Source organism: Pimephales promelas, chromosome 8 (assembly GCF_988280905.1).
Source record: "Pimephales promelas chromosome 8, fPimPro1.hap1.1, whole genome shotgun sequence".
NCBI classification, from domain to species: Eukaryota; Metazoa; Chordata; class Actinopteri; order Cypriniformes; family Leuciscidae; genus Pimephales; species Pimephales promelas.
Genome location: NC_142776.1, coordinates 36,068,720 through 36,091,391, shown reverse-complemented (window position 1 = coordinate 36,091,391; position 22,672 = coordinate 36,068,720). Strand labels below are relative to the sequence as shown.

The 22,672-nt window shown below is 38.3% G+C and overlaps 1 protein-coding gene across 2 annotated transcripts in view; it reads left to right on the top strand.

The window, feature by feature from the left end:
• Positions 1-22,672, top strand: part of cacna2d2a (calcium voltage-gated channel auxiliary subunit alpha2delta 2a) — a 228,055-nt gene that overhangs the window by 100,173 nt on the left and 105,210 nt on the right. For both annotated transcript variants that reach the window (XM_039692870.2, XM_039692869.2), the window contains exon 4: positions 56-115. In XM_039692870.2, the coding sequence (XP_039548804.2) occupies positions 56-115 (60 nt within the window). The remainder of the gene's footprint in view (positions 1-55; positions 116-22,672) is intronic.

The following is a 22,672-nucleotide window of genomic DNA, read 5'->3' as shown; positions in this document are numbered from 1 at the left end:
CCACTGTTACCTATGATCCTTCACCTTTGACCTCTGTCTCGTTTCTGTCTTTCAGAGGTTGGCTGGAGAGGCTGAAAAAATCCAACGAGAGCACTCATGGCAAGATGCAATCAAAGTAAGGTCAAGGTTCAACTGTCTTTTGAATGAGAATATAAGAAGAATATAATTTCCTTTCTTTCAGTAACAGCAGAAAACACATAATTGTTATATTATTCGTTTCTAGTAATTACCTTTCACAAATGGAAATGGATAGTTTGTGATGTATGGATGGATGGATAGATGGACATATACTGTATTAATATGTATATTTAATAATTGCGGTATGTATCATCTCGTCTTAGTTAAGGGAATAACATAGTTTAAAATGAAAAAATGGTGGAGTATCCCTTTAAGGCTGAGACTGTTTATTTGAAAAGAAAGCAGCTAGTCTCAAATTTGTATTCATGAAAGCAGGTAATATCAATTTATCAATATAAAGGGGTGAACAACTTTGTTAATGATGAGTATTAACTTTGGTTTGTGAACAGGACCGTTCATTGCTACAAAAACAGACACCAGACCAATGCCTTGCATACAGAGGGCACACACTGACATAAACACACGTATGACACACACGCACACGCACTGCTGTGTGATGTTGGCTGTCTCCAGGGAGACCGTGCTTGCTGTCATGCTACACTTCCCACAAATGGATTTTTAACCCCGTTGCTCCCGCGGGATATTTGAGAAAAGGCTCTAAAACTAATAATTATGAGACCTCCTCTCTGAGAGAGCCCATCTCTATTCATGCCTGCTTAGCCACTAAAGTCACCAGTGAAGGGGTGAGCGATAGAGGACAGAGCGCTGTCTGTCAACCTAATGCTCTGGCATCAGCTCATGTGACATGATAGACTTCTGAAAGACTGTGTATAGATCATACACACACACACAAGCACATGCAAAGACATAGATGTACATTACACAAAGGCTTTTTCTGGACGATTTGGCATAGCCTCGGTTGTCTTCGGATTACCTTGTAGGTGGGTTTCGTTTTTAAAGTGCATGAAGCAGCCGTCACACAAACTAATGTCACAGGGCTGTTCACACCAAGGACAGGAATTGTAGAAAGTATAACTGTTAAGTTTTAATAATTGTTCTAATAGTCCACAACACAAATATAACGATAATGAGGGATATCGATGGTATGATATCGAATCTGCCCAACTTTAAAGAGCAAAACTGCAGCTCATTTATAATAAACAGAATGATATCTTCAGTTACTGTACGCTAATGCAGTTATAGTTATTTTTATTAATTTAATTTTATCTTTAATTCAAACTGTTATTGAACATGTGTGGACTTGTCCTCACTGTAAAAAGGTTGCTGTAAATTATACAGTAACTTATTGGCAGCTGGATGCCAGAAAGTTACTGTAAAAGTGTTTACAGTATCAGTACTGTAATTTCATTTACAGTAATTCAATTGAATACTGTATTAATATTTACAGTATGAGTACTGTATTTTTCATTTACAGTACAAGTCGAGTACTACAGTATATTCTAATTTACAGGAATTACATAATTAGATTTCTTTTACGATTTACAGTAGAAAATAATTACAGTAGTAAACACATATTTCCCTTAATCCTTGGCTATTTACAGTAATGTTGGCAGTAAAATATTGCAGTAAAATACTGTTCAAATTACAAAAATCTGTTACAGTGCTGGTTATTTCCATATGCCAAGTCTTCGGTCTTTCATAGCTCTGGGGACTAAGATTAGGTTTAAAGGGATACTCCACTTTTTTTGGAAATAGGCTCATTTTACCACTCCCCCAGAGTTAAACAAATGAGTTTTACCGTTTTCAAATCCATTCAGCCGATTTTCAGATATTTAGAAGAATATCTGTAACCAGACAGTTTTTGGTCTCATTGACTTCCATAGTAGGAACAACTATGTACTATGGAAGTCAATGAGACCAGAAACTGTCTAGTTACTGATATTCTTCTAAATATCAAAAAACAGTACATTTAAGTACATTCGAAAACGGTAAAACTCAACTGTTAAAATCTGGGGGAGTGGAAAAATGAGCCTATTTCCAAAAAAAGTGGAGTATCCCTTTAAGATTAAGATTAAGTTAAGATTCATTAAAGTAACTTTTTCCTGTTTATCTCCTGTTTCTCCCAAAATGTATTTGGAGAAAGGAAACTAGACTCCAATGGGCTCTATGTACGGCGGTATTTCCGGTGAAGGTCTAAGGATGCTCGATAACTTCCGCCGATCGTAGAGTTCAATGCAATACCGAGAATTTATATTGAATTTTATACTCCATGGTTATACTAAAGAAACGTTAGTCACAATAACAGATAAAACAGACACCCCTCATTGTGTTTATGCTTCTTTTTAAAATTATATCAAATAAACATAACTATATATAAAATTACATCTAAACGTATTCGTTTCGTTTCAAACACGGGAGGATAGTAAATTTTGAAGACTCCGCCATAATCCCGTTTTCCTTAGTTTTCCTCCGCTTTAATCTCCACAACCGGGAGCATCCTTGCATCAAATGCGGAACTTATGCGTGCATATAGCCCATGAGTCAACAGTTATCATACAGAGTGTAAATGTGTAGAGCAGCTCAGATCATTCGAGAGTCTGGAAGTATATCCGAGATTTTCGGACAAGAAAAGATCTGGAGCGGGATTTGATTTTGTCCATTGGGATTTGATTGGATGGTCAGATGATTGTAGTTTGTTATTGGTGGATCTAATGTGAGTGACAGGTTGTCCCGCCCTCGTGCCAGTTCACACGTCATCAGTCGATTTTGATTTCATGGTGAAATATTTGAGCTTATATTGAGATTTAGACTTTAGTATCTTGAGTACTGAGGTTTGAAATCGACAATAGTGCGGAGATGTGCGATGTTAGTACATCTGCATGCTGTAGCAAAGCATGTTTCTGTCCTTGAGCAAAAGTTTATATTTAATTTGATTGCTCATTGCTTGGAGACAAGATTGAGATATTAATGAGATCTCATTTGTGCATGGGAAAATTAATCTAGCACAAACACGTGTAGTTTTGCAGTTGTTTTTCAATGTTAAACGTTAGTAGCCTACTGAGACACATTTAATTTAAAAAAAAATTTTTTTTTTATAACATTTGTGCCACTTTCGCTTTCGACGCCTTATAGCTTCTCTCTCTCTCTGTTTTCATCACTCTCTCCTCTTTCTCCCGCCCCACTCACCTTCCTCTTTCACTATCTCTCTCTTTCCTCTCACACCTCCCTCTTATCTGTCCTCGTTTCTAATCAGGCGTGAAAACAGTTTGAAAATATCATATTGTTGCAAATACTACAATTGAATCCTAATGGCGTGCGGACATTAATAATGTATTGCGGGGCTGATTTCATTTGCCTTTATAATTAGGCCAGGTAATGAAGCACTGTAGGGGCCAAACCAATTCACCGTCTTCACGGGAGAGACAGGAGCGAGAGGAGGGGCGTCGAGGATGCTGGTGAGGGGTCCCTCCATTTGTCGATTTTAGATTCGTAACAGTTTCACTCTCTCTTTTGGAGCGACGCTGTAATTAGATTAGCCTCACATGCTCTTTAGCACATTAGGAGCGCAAAAACGTGCGACGGATGGAGTAAATATGAGAGACGGCGAGAAAAAGAGGCACGCAGATCATATACAAAAGGGTAACTGGCTTATGAATGGTGTGGGAGAAGCTAGTTTGAAGTAGTTAAGCTACACACATGTTAATGTACACTACTAACGATGATTTGTCAAAAGTCAAAAGCAGGTGATAGCAGTGGGAGAGATGGTTCAGATAAATTATTCACTGATTTGTTTTTTATTCAAGCTTCTTTAAAACAATATTTAGTTGATTATATGTTTTTTTTCACTCTGCGTTAGTCACTAATTTGTTCTTAATCGTATTAGAGTAAATGTATTGTATGTTACAGTATTTTAATATTATTATTTATATACATTTAATATTATTTATATTATATATATTATTATTATTATTATATTACTATTATAGCATTTATTCCTACTTTTAATTAGCTGCAATTTTACAAAATATATATTTTTAAATTAATATTAATTTGTTTTAGTAATTTTGCTATGTGCTTTGTTTTTTCAAGTTTATATTTAGTTTAAATAATTTTAGTACTTCTTTTATTTCAGTTAATTTGGCAAAACTAAAACTGAAATAAACATGTATTTTTAATTAATAAATGCAACATTTTTTGTTGCAACATTTTTAATTATAATTTGTATTAATAATAATAGTCAATAATATTTGTTTATTTATATATTTGAGTTTTTGTATGTTTTTCGCCTAAAATTTATATTTAATTTGATTTCAGCTTTATTTCAATTAACGAAAAAAATTGCTAACTTTTTCCCTGCCATTGACGGCTTTTTCCGTCTTTCCTTGAAAAATAATGCAAGTTAAAATTCAGGGAAAAATGCAAGTTAAAATTGTAATTTATCACTGAGATTTAGTATTAGGCTGATCTTGTGATCTCAAAATCATGCACCATTTAAAAAAAAGATTTTGCTAATTAAATATTTTCAGTGTGATAGTAGTTTGTAGTGTTTAAGAGGATTGGCTTTAGTTTAATTACTTTAAATGATGGCTAGTTTCCAAATTGCTTGGAACGAACGAACTGACATAAGAAATATGATATGATATGCATACATTAGCTCTCTTGCTAATAAACAAAGCTCGCCCTCTTTCGTCGGTCAGTTACTCTTTTCATGTAGAGGCCACAGAAGGTCAGGCCGCTTGCGTTGATGAAATGTCCCGTGCGTACACAAACCCGCAGACGCATCACCACACGTGTGTTTGCTTAAGTGTATTCTGTTTCTGCGCGCATGGCCAACCGTGGGAACGAGAACACCTGGCCATGCGAGTGTTTGCGAAGCTCTTGCTCAGTACCTGCCTCAGTCCATCTGTGCTTTGTGCTAACCGAGGTGACATCATCGGCCCATATTCCCAGAATCCCGTGGCTGCTGTTGCCGTAGCGACCGGCGAGGCAGCTCGTACTTCATTGCTCGAGTCACCATTACTTTGCCCCGCGCGCTTTCCCTGATGGCCAGACATCGCAGCTGCCATACACACTTAATTACCATGACAGGCATGATAGATAACCACACACCTCATCTGTTCAGAGAGCCCTGCACACGTCTGTCCTCACACAGCAGAGACGTGAAAAACTGCGAGACGCTTTAGAAGTCAGTTATTAACGCTGTACACTGTTACACATGCATCGATATCCTGGATCAAATGTTACAGACTTATTTCTGAAAGTCCAAACATTTGTATTTAAAATGTGTCATTTATGTAGCCTGGCATGCCAGACCTACATCAAGATGTTAGGTCTTGAAACTCTTCATTGACAGGGCTCAATCCGAGGGGCGGGATAAACGGTTGTCTTTCATATTGGTCCGTGCACCTATACCGATCAGAGCGCGCGCCGACATGGAGTAAAGCCTTTATCCTCGACGACAAAATGACAAGTTGATCGTTTCGCCACAGCTTTTTTGTAACAGCGCACAAACGACTTAAAACCGAATATGTCCGAGCTTGCTCTGACCGTCGCAACTCTGTCGTCATTTTGTTAAGCCCGCCCGCCGACTCTATACACGATGTGATTGGCCCTTCCAGAGTTGGGGTTTTCCAGCTAAAACGTCTATGGAGAGTTGCTAGACCACGCTTTGCTGCAAAATAATTTTTGCTGCCGCTAGGGTGTGTCTAGATTTCTAGGCTATCATTTATGTAGTAGAAATGTGAAATTAGGGGCCAAGCACCGAAGGTGCAGAGGCACCTATTGTATCTGTTGGTTTTATTATTATTATTAGGGGCCAAGCCCCGAAGGGGATAGCCCCTATTGTATCTGTTAGTTTTCTTATTATTATTATTATTATTATTCTTCTTCTTCCGCCAATGTAAGTCTATGGCAGCCCTATGAACCGTACGTAGGAAAATGATGAAATTTGGCACACTTGTAGTGATGCTAATGAATAGTAATTGGTCCAATTTTTGACCCTCTAGGACCAACTCTATAGCGCCACCACCAGTTCAAAAATTCAACATTGAAATGGTTATAACTTTTGAACCCTTTGCTCTAGAGACATGAAACTTAGTACACCTGATTCCTCTCATCATGCTGATCACAACCAATACCTTACATTAAGACCCCGCCCATTACAGTAGAGGCCATTTTGAAATGTACAGTATTCAGTTTTTTCCCTACTCCTCCTTCAAATTTTGCCCAATTCTGTCCAAAATTTGCTCAAATGATCTTCGGACTGAGCCGCACAGAAATGACTGAACAGATTTTTTTTATTCATCTTTGTTCAAAAGTTATGGTGTCGCAAACTTAACGAGGTCCACCCAAAATTGGCTAAGAGGCTGTATCTCGGCCAAAATTGAATCAATCGAAACGAAAATTGGTACGCTTCATCGGAAGCATGTTCTGAGGTTCCATACCAAAGTTGGGAATAGCGCCACCTACGGGTCATGAGATATGCAAAAGTGCTATTTTGGCCAATAACTTTTGAACAGTTTTTCAGAAAATCATAAATGTGGTATCTATGGATTCCTTGGATCATGCCGAATCCGTGGATATCGATTTTGCCATGATGGACTATACCTCGTGTCCGCCATTTTGAATTTTGTCATAATTTGTAATATCTTTAAAACTCTTTGACATTTCTTCACCAAATTTGGCATGGATCATCATTAGCATGCCCTGAAGGTACATGAGAAGTTTTATCACAGCGCCACCTAGTGTTCCCAAGTTATAAGGTTTTTTGTAAAGACGCTTATAACTTTTGCAAATATTGTTCAAAATGTAATTTCTTTATGTCAATATGTTCCTTGGCTTATAACGATTCCACCGATGTCTCATTTTTCATTTTCCAACAATGTGACTGTCCGCCATATTGGAGCAAATGAAAAACCATTTTTTCGCTACTCCTCCTGCAAATCTTGCTCGAATTTGTTTAAAATTTTGTCAGATAATCTTTGGACCGAGCCGCACAGAAATGACTGAACAGATTTTTGATATTCGCTATCGTTTGAGAGATATTTGCCTCCAAAGTTGACCTAGCCTGTGTTTGTTGACTTATGCTAGTTAGCTTAGCATAATAATTGTTTAGCATGCTAACCAAGTGCAATTCTTTTGAATGCGGCTCTTCAGCTATCAGGATAACCATTAGCTACGTTAGCATTGAGCTAGCTTAGCATGCTAATTGCGTTAACATGATTTTGTGTGCTTATTCTTATACTGAAGGATCTCCTCTGCAGCTCAGTTATTTGCGTCTTCTGTGTGGCGCAAGCTGCTAAACCACGTGTCACGAATCCCGAACCATTGCGGTCGTGGGTTCGAATCCTGTGTGGCACATGCCCAGACCGCAAGAGGTACTGTGGCCTTAAGTGGTGGAAAAGTTGTTTCAGTTCTAGACATGGTGTCTGTCTGAGAAAGGACTTCCAAAAATATAACATGCAGCAAATTTATATATTAAAAAAATCTTAATTATGAGGTTATTTTCACTTGTACTACTGACCCAACAGTTTTTTTTTTCCAAATGTCGGAGTTGCTGCTGCTTCCGGGCTTGGCCCCTGCATTGCTGCTTGCAGCTATATTTATTATTATTATTATTCTTCCCGGTGGAAGTCTATGGCAGCCCTATGAACCGTAAGTAGGAAAATGATGAAATTTGGCACACTTATAGAGATCATCATGAAAAGTAATTGAGCCAAATTTTGAGTCTCTAGCCCCAACTCTATAGCGCCACCACCAGTTCAAAATTTCAACATTAAAATTGTTGTAACTTTTGAACCCTTTGGTCTAGAGACATGAAACATAGTACACTTGATTCCACTCATCATGCTGATCACAACCAATGTCATACATTAAGACTCCGCCCATTACAGTAGACGCCATTTTGAAAAGTACAGTATTCAGTTTTTTTGCTACTCCTCCTTCAAAATTTGTTCAATTTTGTCCAATATTTGGTCAAATGATATATAGACTTAGCCGCACAGAAATGACTGAACAGATTTTTTTTAGTTGTCTTTCTTCAAAAGTTATGGTGTCGCAAGCTTAGTGAGGTCCACCCAAAAATGGCTAAGAGGCTGTATCTCGGCTAAAGTTTGATCAATCGAAACAGAAATCGATACACTTTATCAGAAGCATGTTCTGAGGTGTCATACCAAAGTTGGGAATAGCGCCACCTAGGGGTCATGAGATATGCAAAATTGCTATTTTGGCCAATAACTTTTGAACAGTTTTTCAGAAAATCATAAATGTGGTATCTATGGATTCCTTGGATCATGCCGAATCAGTGGATATCAATTTTGCCATGATGGGATGTACCTCGTGTCCGCCATTTTGAATTTTGTCATAATTTGCAATATCTTTAAAACTTTTTAAAATTTCTTCACCAAATTTGGTATGGATCATCATTAGCATGGCCCAAAGGTACATGAGAAGTTTGATGACAGCGCCACCTAGTGTTACAAAGTTATAAGGTTTTTTGTAAAAACACTTATAACTTTTGCAAATATAGTTCAAAATTTAATTTCTTTATATTAATATGTTCCTTGGCTTATACCGATTCTAAGGATGTCTCATTTTTCATTTTCCAACAATGTGACTGTCCGCCATATTGGAGCAAACGAAAAACCATTTTTTCGCTACTCCTCCTTCAGATCTTGCTCAAATTTTTCCAAAATTTGGTCAGATGATCTTTGGACCGAGCCGCACAGAAATGACTGAACAGATTTTTGATATTCATTACCGTTTTTGAGATATTCGTCTCCAAAATTGACCTAGCCTGTGTTTGTTGCCTTATGCTAGTTAGCTTAGCATAATAATTGTTTAGCATGCTAACCAGGTGCCATTCTTTTTAATGGGGCTCTTCAGCTAACAGGATGACCATAAGCTATATTAGAATTGAGCTAGCTTAGCATGCTAATCACGTTAACATGCTTTTGTGCGTTTATTCTTATACTGAAGCCTCTCCTCTGCAGTTTTGTAATTTCCATCCTATGAGTGGCGCAAGCTGCTAAACCACGTGTCACGAATCCCGAACCATTGCGGTCGTGGGTTCGAATCCCGTGTGGCACATGCCCAGACCGCAAGAGGTACTGTGGCCTTAAGTGGTGGAAAAGTCGTTTCAGTTTACACATGGTGTCTGTCTGAGAAAGAACATGTGCTTGTTGTACTTGTTCTGCTTGTGGTCCCTTTCAGGGCTTGGCCCCGCAAAAGGCTGCTTGCAGCTTTAATTATTTTTGAATTTGGAGCTTTCTAGACTGAGAAAAGCCATAAAATGTATTTTTGGCTTATGTGGATGAAAGACAACAACTCCCAGAATGCACTTGCTTCGCTGCCCTAGGAGGCCACGCCTACCGGTAACAGAGCGCAGTAGTTAAACAACAAGTCTAGGCTACTAGTGATGAGTCTGCCCGAAAATGTATTTCCAGATCGCCCAAAATGTCCAGGATTGGGCTTGTGCGTTCGCCAGTCGCCATTCATCATGTTTACTGTGGCGAGCGGGACGAGTGAGGGCCGCGGGAGAAATGACGATTTTTGCGTCATCGGAGGATTTTTTCCAGACAAAAAATACATAAATCTCTCATCTCAGGGGGATATGAGGGTGGAAAACACGGTAATTCGAAAATACTACAGGTTTTTTACTAATGCAAAGCTTAACGCTAAATCCTCCTGAAGTATCCCTTTAAGTCTTAAGTTCATAAGGTGCTCCATAACCGGCGTGACCTGACTGTCCTTGTCGATATAATGTCATGATGTGAATCTCATGTTAGGATCTCATGGTTCCAGATCGTACAGTATATAGTGTTTGACATGTTATTTGTTTGTCCAGCCAGCTGTCTCCATCCGCAGTATTTGTCGTGTTTGACCACAGCATTCGCCTTGTAAAAACAACAGCGCTAGTCGTGGCACGCGGGCCTTTTAAATCCATCTGAATGCAATAGTGTGTGAAATAGTCGTTAAATTCTTTTATTGCGTCTTATTTCTCAAGGTCGTTTTGGCCAGCCTCTCTGTCACAATCGGTTTGAGAGCCATTTCTCGGCTGATTAATGCGATTGTCTGGTTTAAACTGGTGCAGGCAGCACAACGACTACGAGAAGACTACATCTCCCTCGACTCGCTACGCTGGTGCTGTTTTCACTGAGTATTGTAATGCCATATTTAATACGGTTGAGAAGAATAAACAAGGATTGTGTCAGATCTAGAAATGGACATGATGTAGTTGTCTTGTATATCTGTAAAGCATCATGAGTCTCAACAATATAAATCCAATTGATTCAGAATTTTTATACATTTACCAGGTTGCTCTGGTTTTATCAGTGACGTTTTTTGCTATGGCACCTGCATTACTGTATCTCATACAGAAAATGTGTATTTTGTACATTACATTTTTGCTTTAGTATTTTTTATGCATATTTTCAATTGATGATGGCGATGATGCATAGATAGATAGATATACTGCCCCCCTTCTAACCCCTAAAGAAAATTTAAATATTCTATATTTTAAATTAACTATTCAGCATTGCAGTACAATTATTAGCTATTTTAACATTTTGGCTTTAAAATATAACAACTTTTAATTCTAATGAACTTAAAACAATATTCACATAAACTCATTATAATAAATACAACATTTACCTGGCCTTCGATATATCAGGGCTCAATTTTGTCTATTGGCCCAGTCAGACCAGTTTAGATTACTTTCCGTCAAAACGCACAAAAAGTTATTGTTTTTGTAGTTTTTGACCCATGTAACATTATAGTGCTTTAGCAGGTTGACTTAAAACATGACAAACAGAAATTGAATAAAGTTATCAAACACTTCACAGTCTTCACTGCATTAATAATAAATTAAATAACAATTATTGCTTATTAAAGCTATTCAGTACCTATTAAAGTTATTCAGTGAAGTGGAGTGAGGGATTTTCTCTTTTTCTTTTGTTCTTTGATTATCCTTAATGACAAACAGCTGCAGGTTTATTAGGCTGCTGTCACTTTAAGAGCGGCTGAACATGACGTGGATAGATCTGATTCACTCAACTCAACTATTTAAGTTCTTCTAAGACTTCATCTAACTAATTTAACTGTGTTTGCGAGAATACTCAACAAAGTGGGCATTTCAGCATAGTTTTGTGTGTATTTGTCCATTTAGGTGCTGTGAAGTGGCTTTCTGTGCGCACAAGTCATGTGTATGTCGCGCAGATTCACACACACACTAGAAGTCTAGTTCATTATAGTTGTGGGGACTCTCCATAGACATAATGGCTTTTATACTGTCCAAACCATATATTCTTTCCCCTTACACTAATCCGACCCCTACATGTTTACATTTAAAAAAAAAAAAAAAAACTAATTCTGCTCTCCAAAAAATGCTGGTTTGGTTTTACCCAATTTTGGGTCAAATATGGACTAACCCAGCCGTTGGGTTACATTTTTATTTTTAATCCAACATTTGGGTTTGTCCATATTTGACCCAAAATTGAGTTAAAACAACCCAGCATTTTTTAGAGTGTGTATGATTTATAAGCTTGTGTACCCGTGGGGACCTCAATTTAGGACACGAGTCCCCATTAAGTCCCCACCAGGATAGAAAAACATTCAGAAAATGAGTCGTCAAACTAATCCAAACTTGTAACTACTAAATGATTCATTTTAAAATGAATCAATATGATTTATAGACTCAAGATTTGAATCCTTTGTTTAACTCTTTCCCCGCCAGCGTTTTAAAAAAAAGTTGCCAGCCACCGCCAGGGTTTTTGACGATTTTCGCTAAATTTGAATGCCCCCGCTGAATATTTTCTTCCATGAATATATGAAGATGATATATATATAAAAATAAAGATCTGAGCCTCTGCTTTTAGGCAAAAAAAAACGTTTTTATTTTATCTTCATCTGTTCTTTTTTTATTGCCTCTTGAACAGAGGTAGGTTTTGTCAAAAACACATCATTTTGGACAAAAAACTGAGAAAAAGGTGTTTTTATCAAACAAGTGCATTTAAAAGCAGAATACATTCAGATGTTGTTTCCTTCATATATAAAACTTTCCAAAATAAATTAAAAACATAAAATAAATGTAAAATATATCAAATTTCCCAGGATGTAAGGGAAATGTAACTTTTGCAATAAAACTTCTGCCTCTGCCTCTCTGTGTTCTACCTGTGAATAATGAATAATTGGAATTACAATAAACAGGCCTAGACACACACACACACACACACACACACACACACACACACACACACACAAATACATATTACAATGTGGTAAATGTGCACAAAGAGAGAAATAATTTGACAATTACACCTTCATATTTAGACAGCCACACATAAATGCCTGCACACACACATACATATTATAGTGTCATAATATTATACGATCTATCTGCGGCACGTCCATGGCTAGCATGAACATGTGCATCTCTCTCACTGACTACTTCGTCCCGATCAGATTCAGAATTATCAAATAAAGAGTGATCGGACTCCGAGTCCATTAACCTCCAGTACTTCAGCCATATACCTCTGCATTGTCTGTCTGATACATTCTCACTACTCCACTGTTTGAGACGATTGCAATCTGTTTCTCTAAACGAAGAGTTGCGCAATCATTCAGGACATGCGCGCAGGTCTTCCTTACCGTATACCACCTAAAACACGGATACCCGGAAAATTCCGTGTTTGGCGCAGATGCGTTTTTTCATTAAACACGGAAAATTCCGTGTTTGGCGGGGAAAGAGTTAAGAAATGGACTAGTACCGCTTGATGCATATTTCCATAGATATGAAGTAAATGCACAAAGCCGGGTCTGCAGCAATCTCACGCTGTAGCTGCTTTTTCTAATAAAGCTCCCCAACATGCTGTTAAGATAATAGCTACATTTGTTTTTGCTGCGCTTAGCGTTAAAGTAATAACTATTTTCAATGTCGCACAACCCATTAATGTGGCTACAATCATACCATCACTACAATTACAGCTCTATTCATTATCACTGAATGCATTACGATGGTTTCATCCATATCTGTTTCCGCTAACGCTAGCTGCGCTAATCAGCGTGTGTTCCTGTACTTGTAGCTGTCGGTCTGAAGGTAAAGAGCTGCGAGGATGCCCAGGCCTGTTAGATTAGATGTGTTTGAAGGGGTGTTGTAAGCGCTGCGTAAGACAGCAGTGAGAGGGGAAAGATGTGCACTTTCCATCCAGTGTGTCAGCAGTATGTTTGAAATGCATTAGTGCTAATAGCTGTGCCATTAGGGGAGAGAGGAGAGGCACTCTACAGATGGGTTACTATGGTGAGAGAGACACAGCCATCTTCCGAACCATTTGCCATAATCATTATTCTGTAATCAATCAAGCCTTTCATCATAAAACAAGAAGGTTGCATTATTTTCAAGCAGTTCTTTTGACATTGCATTCGGGAAATGTTCCCCTGCATGTGTTTAAAAATTTTCTGACTTTAGGTTAATGTTTCTGGATATGAAGTCGCCTCAGATGCCGTCTGTTGAATCAGAAATTCGTTTTCAATGTGTAATATGACATTTTTAAGAACTTTTATTGTAAGTGTGTTTCTAACTTCCCGAATTAAACATTATGGTGAGGTCATGTGACAGCTGGGTAGTGTTGTACTACTAGGCTACTTGAAATATCGGTGGGCGATGTACCAATAGACGTGATTAACGGTAGAAATTTTGGCCTATCGTCTTTATTGCGGTTATGCTCACGTGTCATTGCTGTGCGTTCACGAAAGCTTACATGTTTAAAAATGGTGGTTTGAAAATAATTCAAATTGTTGAAGCTTAGTAAGCAGCGAAAGACACTTATTTCGCTATATACACGTAGTGTCTGAGAGACGCACGTACATGAAGCCACTGCTGATAAAGCTTTTTGCCACCTATAATTGAGCTTGTACAGTTAAATACACATATTTATGTGTCAAAATGCCCTTCTTTTCAAGTACCCTCATAAATAGTCATTTATTAAGTGAACAGTTGAGAAAGAAACGCAAAAGGTGGATCCGTGGATTCGGCTTAAAGTGACGGCAGCCTAATAAACCTGCTGCCGTCTGTCATTAATGTTAATCAAACAACAAAAGAGAGAAAATCTCTTACTTCTAATGACTGAATCACTTTTGTAACTTTAATACAAATAAATGTATATGTTTAATTTATACAGTGAAGACATTATACAATATACACCCATTAGGAACACCATACTAATACAGAACTGCCTTAATTGTACGTGGCATTGATTCAACAAGGTGCTGAAAGCATTCTTTAGAAATGTTGGCCCATATTGATAGGATAACATCTTGCAGTTGATGGAGATTTGTGGGATGAAGCTCCCGTTCCACCACATCCCAAAGATGCTCTATTGGGTTGAGATCTGGTGACTGTGGGGGCCATTTTAGTACAGTCAACTCATTGTCATGTTCAAGAAACCAATTTGAAATGATTCGAGCTTTGTGACATGGTGCATTATCCTGCTGGAAGTAGCCATCAGAGGATGGGGACATGGTGGCCATAAAGGGATGGACATGGTCAGAAACAATGCTCAGGTAGGCCGTGGCATTTAAACAATGCCCAATTGGCACTAAGGGGCCTAAAGTGTGCCAAGAAACCACACCATTACACCACCACCACCAGCCTGCACAGTGGGAACAAGGCATGATGGATCCATGTTCTCATTCTGTTTACGCCAAATTCTGACTCTACCATCTGAATATCTCAACAGAAATCGAGACTCATCAGACCAGGCAACATTTTTCCAGTCTTCAACTGTCCAATTTTGGCGAGCTCTTGCAAATCGTAGCCTCTTTTTCCTATTTGTAGTGGAGATGAGTGGTACCCGGTGGGGTCTTCTGCTGTTGTAGCCCATCCGCCTCAAGGTTGTGCGTGTTGTGGCTTCTCAAATGATTTGCTGCATGCTGATAGTGATATATATATATATTATCACTAAATAAAATAACTTATATTGTGATACAAGATTTTGGTCATATCGCCCACCCACTAATATTAAATGTTTTCCACATTTGTGGAAGAAAACTAATAGTATGTACTGCACAGTATGCTAGTATTCCAATCCAATCAGAGTCATACACACAACATAATGTGGTAGACAGCCATAGATAATCAGTAACATTAGACGCCCGCGGGGAGCAGTTCTCACTCTCTTTGCTTTCGTGCCCTTCTGTCACTTTCTTTTCCTGACTCCCTTTCCTCTGGAGGTCAGGGACGCAGGTTGTAAGTTACATTATCTCTCCTGTGGAAATGCTTTATGCTTCCAGAAGCTCAACCTGTGGCTATAAAGCCTGGCAAAGAGTTCACAGGCTCCTCCAGCCCTCAACGTCTTCATTTTACACTCAGCAGCAGATATGAAGGTGCTCTAAACTTTTAAGGAATAGTTCAGCCAAAAATGTATTCAGCCTCACGTTATCAGTTTATGGATTGTGCTGGTCACTGTTATCCTTGCATTAAGTGCACATGTCCCCCTTTAGACACCAAGCTTCCAAAAGGAGACAAATGAAATAGTGTATGTAGAGTATGTAGTATGTAGTGTATGTAGAGTATGTAGTATGTAGTAAGTATGTAGACTATATAACTTGAGCAAGTTTCAATGTCGAATGATAGATTTGGGTGAAAAACAGAACAGTTATTATTTACCGATAATCTTTCCCAGTGAGCTGCAACCAAATCATTGAGTAACTGAGTTGAGTTAGAGAACCGAATCAGTCTGGTTCATGAACATATCATTCAGAACAGTTTGAATTAACTGATTCATTGGAAAGATTTGACTCAAAAGAATGATTTGTTCATGGCTTTCCGGACAATGGATAGGTCTCTCGTTTTGATACGTTTTTCACACAAAGCTATTATGTATTCAGAAGACAGAAGACTATTTTATTTTATGGTGCGTTCATGTCCTTTTTAAAGCTTGAAAGCCATTTAATTGTAAAATCCACTGCAGAAAGAAAGTTGGAACATCTCATTAATGACTCAATTTAAATTTTTAGGTGACTGTCCCTTTAAGAGATTGATGATACAATGTTAAAACTGTTTGTCTTTGAAAATTACAGTTGACAAACGTATTGGTTACTTAGATGACTAACAACTTTACTATTAGCATCGTGTTTAACCAGAGTATCAAGCTGACAATAAATAAATAAATAGCATATTAAAATAAGAAAAAGAGCAAATTCCCAGCTCAAGGACATGGAACAAGTCCAGAATGAAGGTTGGTCTTATACATTTCTACTTTTAGCTTGATTAAAGGTCTTAAAGATGGCCTTATGTGTGGTAATGTATTCAATGGCTAATGGGCCCCAGCCACTTAGAGAGGACGGGAGCGCGAGCAGCTCTTTCGTTCCACTTTGAAGAGCCAATTACCTCAAACACTGTTTTTATTGTGGCAGAGCTGAGCTGCTGCTGCGGGGCAAAGCTGGCACTCACTGTAGTACCGATCCATGCTATTAGTGGTCAGCGAGATGGACGTACAGTACGGGGCCCAGAGCACTTTGGGAAAATATGCCAAGAAATGACAAAAAGCGTTTGGAATAAAATGCTACTGTAATCAAAACAAAATTAAAAGTAGCATGTGAAGCATTATGCAAAATTGATAACCATTAGCCTGTTGTCCCATGCTCTTATTCAGCAAGTGCCGTCTTCAGGCGACTTTATTTATTTTAATTGTGTGTACTGTATTTGAAAAGCATTATGTATTTTATGTGTATTATATTCTAAGTATTGATATTATATTATATATTTAGTTTATATATTATATTTTATTTAGATATTTTGGAAATAAAATTAAAATGTAAAGTATTATATATATATATATATATATATATATATATATATATATATTTAGTTATGTATTTGTTTTTATTTAGTTCATGTATAGTATATATACTAAATATTATTATTATATTATATATTTACTTTATATTATATATATTGTACTGTTATTTATTTATTAAATATATATATATATATATATATATATATATATATATATATATATATATATATATATATATATATATATATATATATACTGTATATATATAGGCTATATATTGGATACATACATACTGCATGTATACACACACACACACGTATGTGTGTATTTATATATATATATATATATATATATCATTGCTGTCAAACGATTAATCGCGATTAATCGCATCCAAAATAAAAGTATGTTAATAATAATATATGTGGGTGCACTGAGTATGTTTATTTTATATATATATATATATATAAATACACACACATGCTTGTATATATTTACGAAATATTTTCATATATATACTGTATAAAGATTTATATATAATTTATATGATATGTAAATATAAATATTTTATATACTATTTTTTTTCTTAAATATAAATGCATGTGTGTGTATTTATATATATATGCACCCACATATATTATGTAAACATGAGCTTTTATTTTGGATGCGATTGATCGTTTGACAGCACTACTATATATATTATGTATTTTAATTTTTTAAATGTTGGCAAATAATATGAAGATATTTTAAATATATTAAAATCATTGAATTACAGTATTTTGCACACTGTTGATGGGCATCTAGAAAATCTGGGCACAGTGTACAGTACATACTGCTAAAATAGTGTAAGTACAATACAATTGTGAGCTGTTTGCAAAAAGCCTGAGAGATACTGTATGAGAGGCTTTTTCATGATGCAGTGTTTCTTAATCTCATCCCATACTTTGAGTCCAGCGCACGCTACAGTACCTCCTGTGGTTGCCTTGGTGACCCTTCAGCTTTTGTAATTTTAGCATCCTGATTGGAGTCGTCTCTGTAATTTACTGGAGTGTCTCTCCTCTAGGTAGAAACACTCAGACTGCTTTAGCTCTCAGCCTCCTCTGCACTCCTGCAAACTTCGTCTTCCCTGAATATCCTGACGCCTCTCTCTGGGAGCCATCACACTTCTGCATGCTGAAGAAACGGCGAGTTCATATGAAAGTCAAAGAGAAATGGAAAGGTCAAAGAGAGAAGCTGAGTTTTTACATGCACGGCATGCTTTCAGTCCTAACTCGCTTTTCTTCACTTGTACTGTATTCTTGCAACTACAGGCAATTTGAACCCCAAACTAATCTTTTTGAAGACCCACAATGAAATTTATTCTTTAGTTCTTCAGAAATCTCCTGCAGTGGCCCACGATGGTTTTGTCCTCTTAAAGGTGCATTGTGCAAGTCTCTGAGTTTTTGCAGAACTACGCCCCCTCTGGCGACAAGCGAAACTGCAACCAGAGGTGTGCACACTCGTGGACCACACACACACGCTTGTACGAGCTGTTCATAACCAAAAGACCATCAGCCACACACATCTTTTGTTACAGTCATAATGTCTTCAGAGTTAATAAAGTTATAAATCTGCAAGTCATTTTAAATATATAAAAGGAAAGGCATTTGAGTAAATTACACACTTATGTGTGTGTGAGGGGGAAACGGGGGTCAGTTTTTGTCTCCATGTTGAACTGTTTTATGTGTTTACTGTATCCACTTATGATTGTATTATTATGAAAACACGTTCATGAACCACATAAGTTATTACTTTGTAATGTATAGGATCCGTTTGAACCCTAGAGCCGACCGGAGATCTCTCCTGACATCACGATGGCTTTGTTTCCAGGACGTGACACACACCTCTCCTGGAAATCCTGTAGAATTCGGACGATACACTCTAAAAAATGCTGGGTTCTTTTAACCCAAATTTGGGTCAAATATGGACCAACCCAAATTTTGGGTTAAAAATGTAATATAAACATTTAACCTAATTGCTGAATTTGTCCATATTTGACCCAAAGATGGGTTAAAACAACCCAGAATTTTTTAGAGTGTTTCCCATTTTGTGTGCCATATGCATCAGTTAAGTCAAAACCCTTATAAAGCATTTCTTTATGAGATGAGCAGTGTTGTAGTCGAGACCAACTCACTCGAGTCCGAGTCGAGACCGAGACCAAAGAGATTCGAGTCCGAGTCGAGACCGAGACCAAAGAGATTCGAGTCCGAGTCGAGACCGAGACCAAAGAGATTCGGGTCCGAGTCGAGACCGAGACCAAAGAGATTCGAGTCCGAGTCGAGACCGAGACCAGAGACGGTCGAGTCCGAGTCGAGACCGAGACCAAAGAGATTCGAGTCCGAGTCGAGACCGAGACAAAAGACAGTCGAGTCCGAGTCGAGACCGAGACCAAAGAGAGTCGAGTCCAAGTCGAGACCGAGACCAAAGAGATTCAAGTCCGAGTCGAGACCGAGACAAAAGACAGTCGAGTCCAAGTCGAGACCGAGACCATAGAGATTCGAGTCCGAGTCGAGACCGAGACCAAAGAGAGTCGAGTCCAAGTCGAGACCGAGACCATAGAGATTCGAGTCCGAGTCGAGACCGAGACCAAAGAGAGTCGAGTCCAAGTCGAGACCGAGACCATAGAGATTCGAGTCCAAGTCGAGACCGAGACCAAAGAGAGTCGAGTCCGAGTCGAGACCGAGACCAAAGAGAGTCGAGTCCAAGTCGAGACCGAGACCAAAGAGAGTCGAGTCCAAGTCGAGACCGAGACCAAAGAGAGTCGAGTCCAAGTCGAGACCGAGACCATAGAGATTCGAGTCCGAGTCGAGACCGAGACAAAAGAGAGTCGAGTCCGAGTCGAGACCGAGACCAAAGAGAGTCGAGTCCAAGTCGAGAGTCGAGTCCAAGTCGAGACCGAGACCAAAGAGAGTCGAGTCCAAGTCGAGACCGAGACCAAAGAGAGTCGAGTCCAAGTCGAGTCCGAGACCATAGAGATTCGAGTCCGAGTCGAGACCGAGACCAAAGACAGTCGAGTCTGAGTCGAGACCGAGACCAAAGACAGTCGAGTCCGAGTCGAGACCGAGACCAAAGAGATTCGAGTCCGAGTCGAGACCGAGACCAAAGACAGTCGAGTCCAAGTCGAGACCGAGACCGATACCATAGAAGTTGGGTTTCAAACCAGACTTAAAGATATCTTCATGAATATGTAAAATATTTGGTGGTAACAATAAAATTGGCACCATACTCAAACAGTAAACCAAATATACCATGGAATCATGTACACTGTAATGGTAAAAAGGCCACATAGTGTTGAAGGGAATTTTATTATGATTATTACTTACAATTGTTACAATAAGTAAGTGCGCTTTCACAGAACATTACTGTACATGAATTCTGTGTGGCTCTTATATGTAAACTGAATTATGGATGAGAAGGCAGACATTTTCATATTTGAGCAAGAGGCTCCACATCACATCTGACCCGGGTCCTGCTGCATTTGCGTGCCACGAACATTAATAGTATCAAGTCATGCGCAGTTGCGCACAAGAAAGTCAGCAATCATTGGACGTTTCAATCAAACAACAATTTAAAGAAATATCAACATACAGTTATAATCATGACATATTTTGAATGGAATAAGTCCGAGTCCCGACTCCTAATATGTTCGAGTACGAGTCAGTTCCGAGTCAAAATGCACACGAGTCCATGACAAGACCGAGTCCGTTAAAATATGGACTCGAGACCGAGTCCGAGTCTCGAGTGCACAACACTGGAGATGAGTGTTCTCTGAAATGAATGTGCTGCAAATAACCATTCATAGACATATACACTAGACCTCACCTTGGCTACGGCAGTTCATTGGAACGAATGTGTCAATAGAGCCGCCATCTTGAAACAGGGGAGCCCCTCCACTTTAATACATCAGCGTCAATGTAGTAGACACAGGTCTAACGGAAATAAAATCACCATAAATCATCATGAATGCGATTTTTCTTGTTTTTTTGGTTTGTTCCAACGGTCAGACATGTATTTATCATTGATTCCAGAAAGAATTTTTTTTTTTTTTTTAACATTCTTCCTAGTTCAGATTTCATGCACAAAAGTCCGCCACCATCAATGAATTCGAATTAAAGGCAGAGATAGCAGCGCTACCTACCTACTTCCTATGACAAGACCCCTGTTCCAAGATGGCGGCGGTTTTGACGCATGCTTAGAACCCCAAGGTGAGGTCTAGTGTATATGTCTATGATAACCATTAAAGAAGTGTGTACCCTGAAATTCTATTAGCCACATGTATGTAATTGCCGTATATTTCTTGTCTTGACGCCTGAGGTCTCGCCTTATTACTTGATTTGTATCCCGTGAGACCAGCTTTAGTAAAGACCACTTACACATCATGCACACTGCTGTAGTATAAAAGCATCTGCCGTGAACATAATTGTAAATGATTGTGCTGTCTATATAAACAGGACGAAAGTTCCCTGGCCGCAAGGAATTTGCGATCCCCCGCATGCCAACCGAATGAGGAGACGGGGCTCAGGGGTTGAGGTTCTCTCTCCATCGATCCCTCCATACAGCTGCGATTCAGATCGATAAATCCCCAAATCCACCTCGCCACGCTCCAAAAGACCACAGCCCATCTCATCACACGCTAAACCCCCATGAAGGTCTTTCTCTTTGTCCCCGTGTGACTGGAGGCGACGTGAAAAAAAAGAAAAGTAGCTCTTGAAAAGCAAACATTTTCTCTCATTGACGCATTCACAGTTTGTTGATGAGGTCTTTTCCACTTCCATTGAATTTGATAAATTTGATTCTCACAGGTTCAGATAAAGTGAAGCACCACATGTTGATCAGCCGTAATATTCTGCTTCTTTTAGCATAAAGTCATTTGGAAAACAATCAGTAGTTTATTTCACAGCCAGTTAGTCCGTCGACGCAGTGTTGATTCAAGTACTGCAACGATTTAATGCATGTTTGAAAGTTCAGCATAAAAGCAGGAAGTCTTGAGGCGCTTTCTTGCTTACTTTTGCAAGAGAACATTGTTTATCAGGTGGAAAAATAGAGTCTTGGGACTTGTTTTTCATGCAGAGTGCACTTTTTCTTTTGTTTATCATCCGTTGTCGTTCACGCTGAGGCGAATAACACAATAATCGCACTTCTGCGCCGCTAAAAACTCAGCTGAAATGACTTCTAATGAAACATCATTTATCTGCCATTGCTTATTTTGTAGTCTCAGGTATGTGTTTTAGATCATTTAAAAATTATTGTTTTCTTTCTTTCATTCTATGTTTGCTAAGGAGGCATCACTCTAAAGTATGATTGTTCATTCGTTTTTGTTTTTTTGTTTTTTTTTTAAGTTTTAACCTTAAAGGAGTAGTCACTTTTAAAAAAACTTTTGCTGATAATTTACTCACCCCCATGTCATGCAAGATGTCCATGTCTTTCTTTCTTCAGGTGAAAAGAAATTAAGGTTTTTGATGAAAACATTCCAGGATTTTTCTCCATATAATGGACTTCAATGGGAACCAGACGGTTCAAGATCCAAAAGAAACTTTCAGCACAAACTGCAAACTGTTCAAAGGCCTTTAAACGATTCCAGACGATGAATAAGGGTCTTATCAAGTGAAACGAACGCTAATTTTTTTTAAAAATAACAAAGTTTAAGTTTTATAAGGTCAAATGCTCGCCTTGCTCTGTTCTGTGGTGCACGTTCGTGACTCTCCTGTTCGAACTCGTTCAACAAGTTTGCAGTTTGTACTTAAAGTTTCTTTTGGACCTTGAACCAATTGGTTCCCATTGAAGTCCATTATATGGAGAAA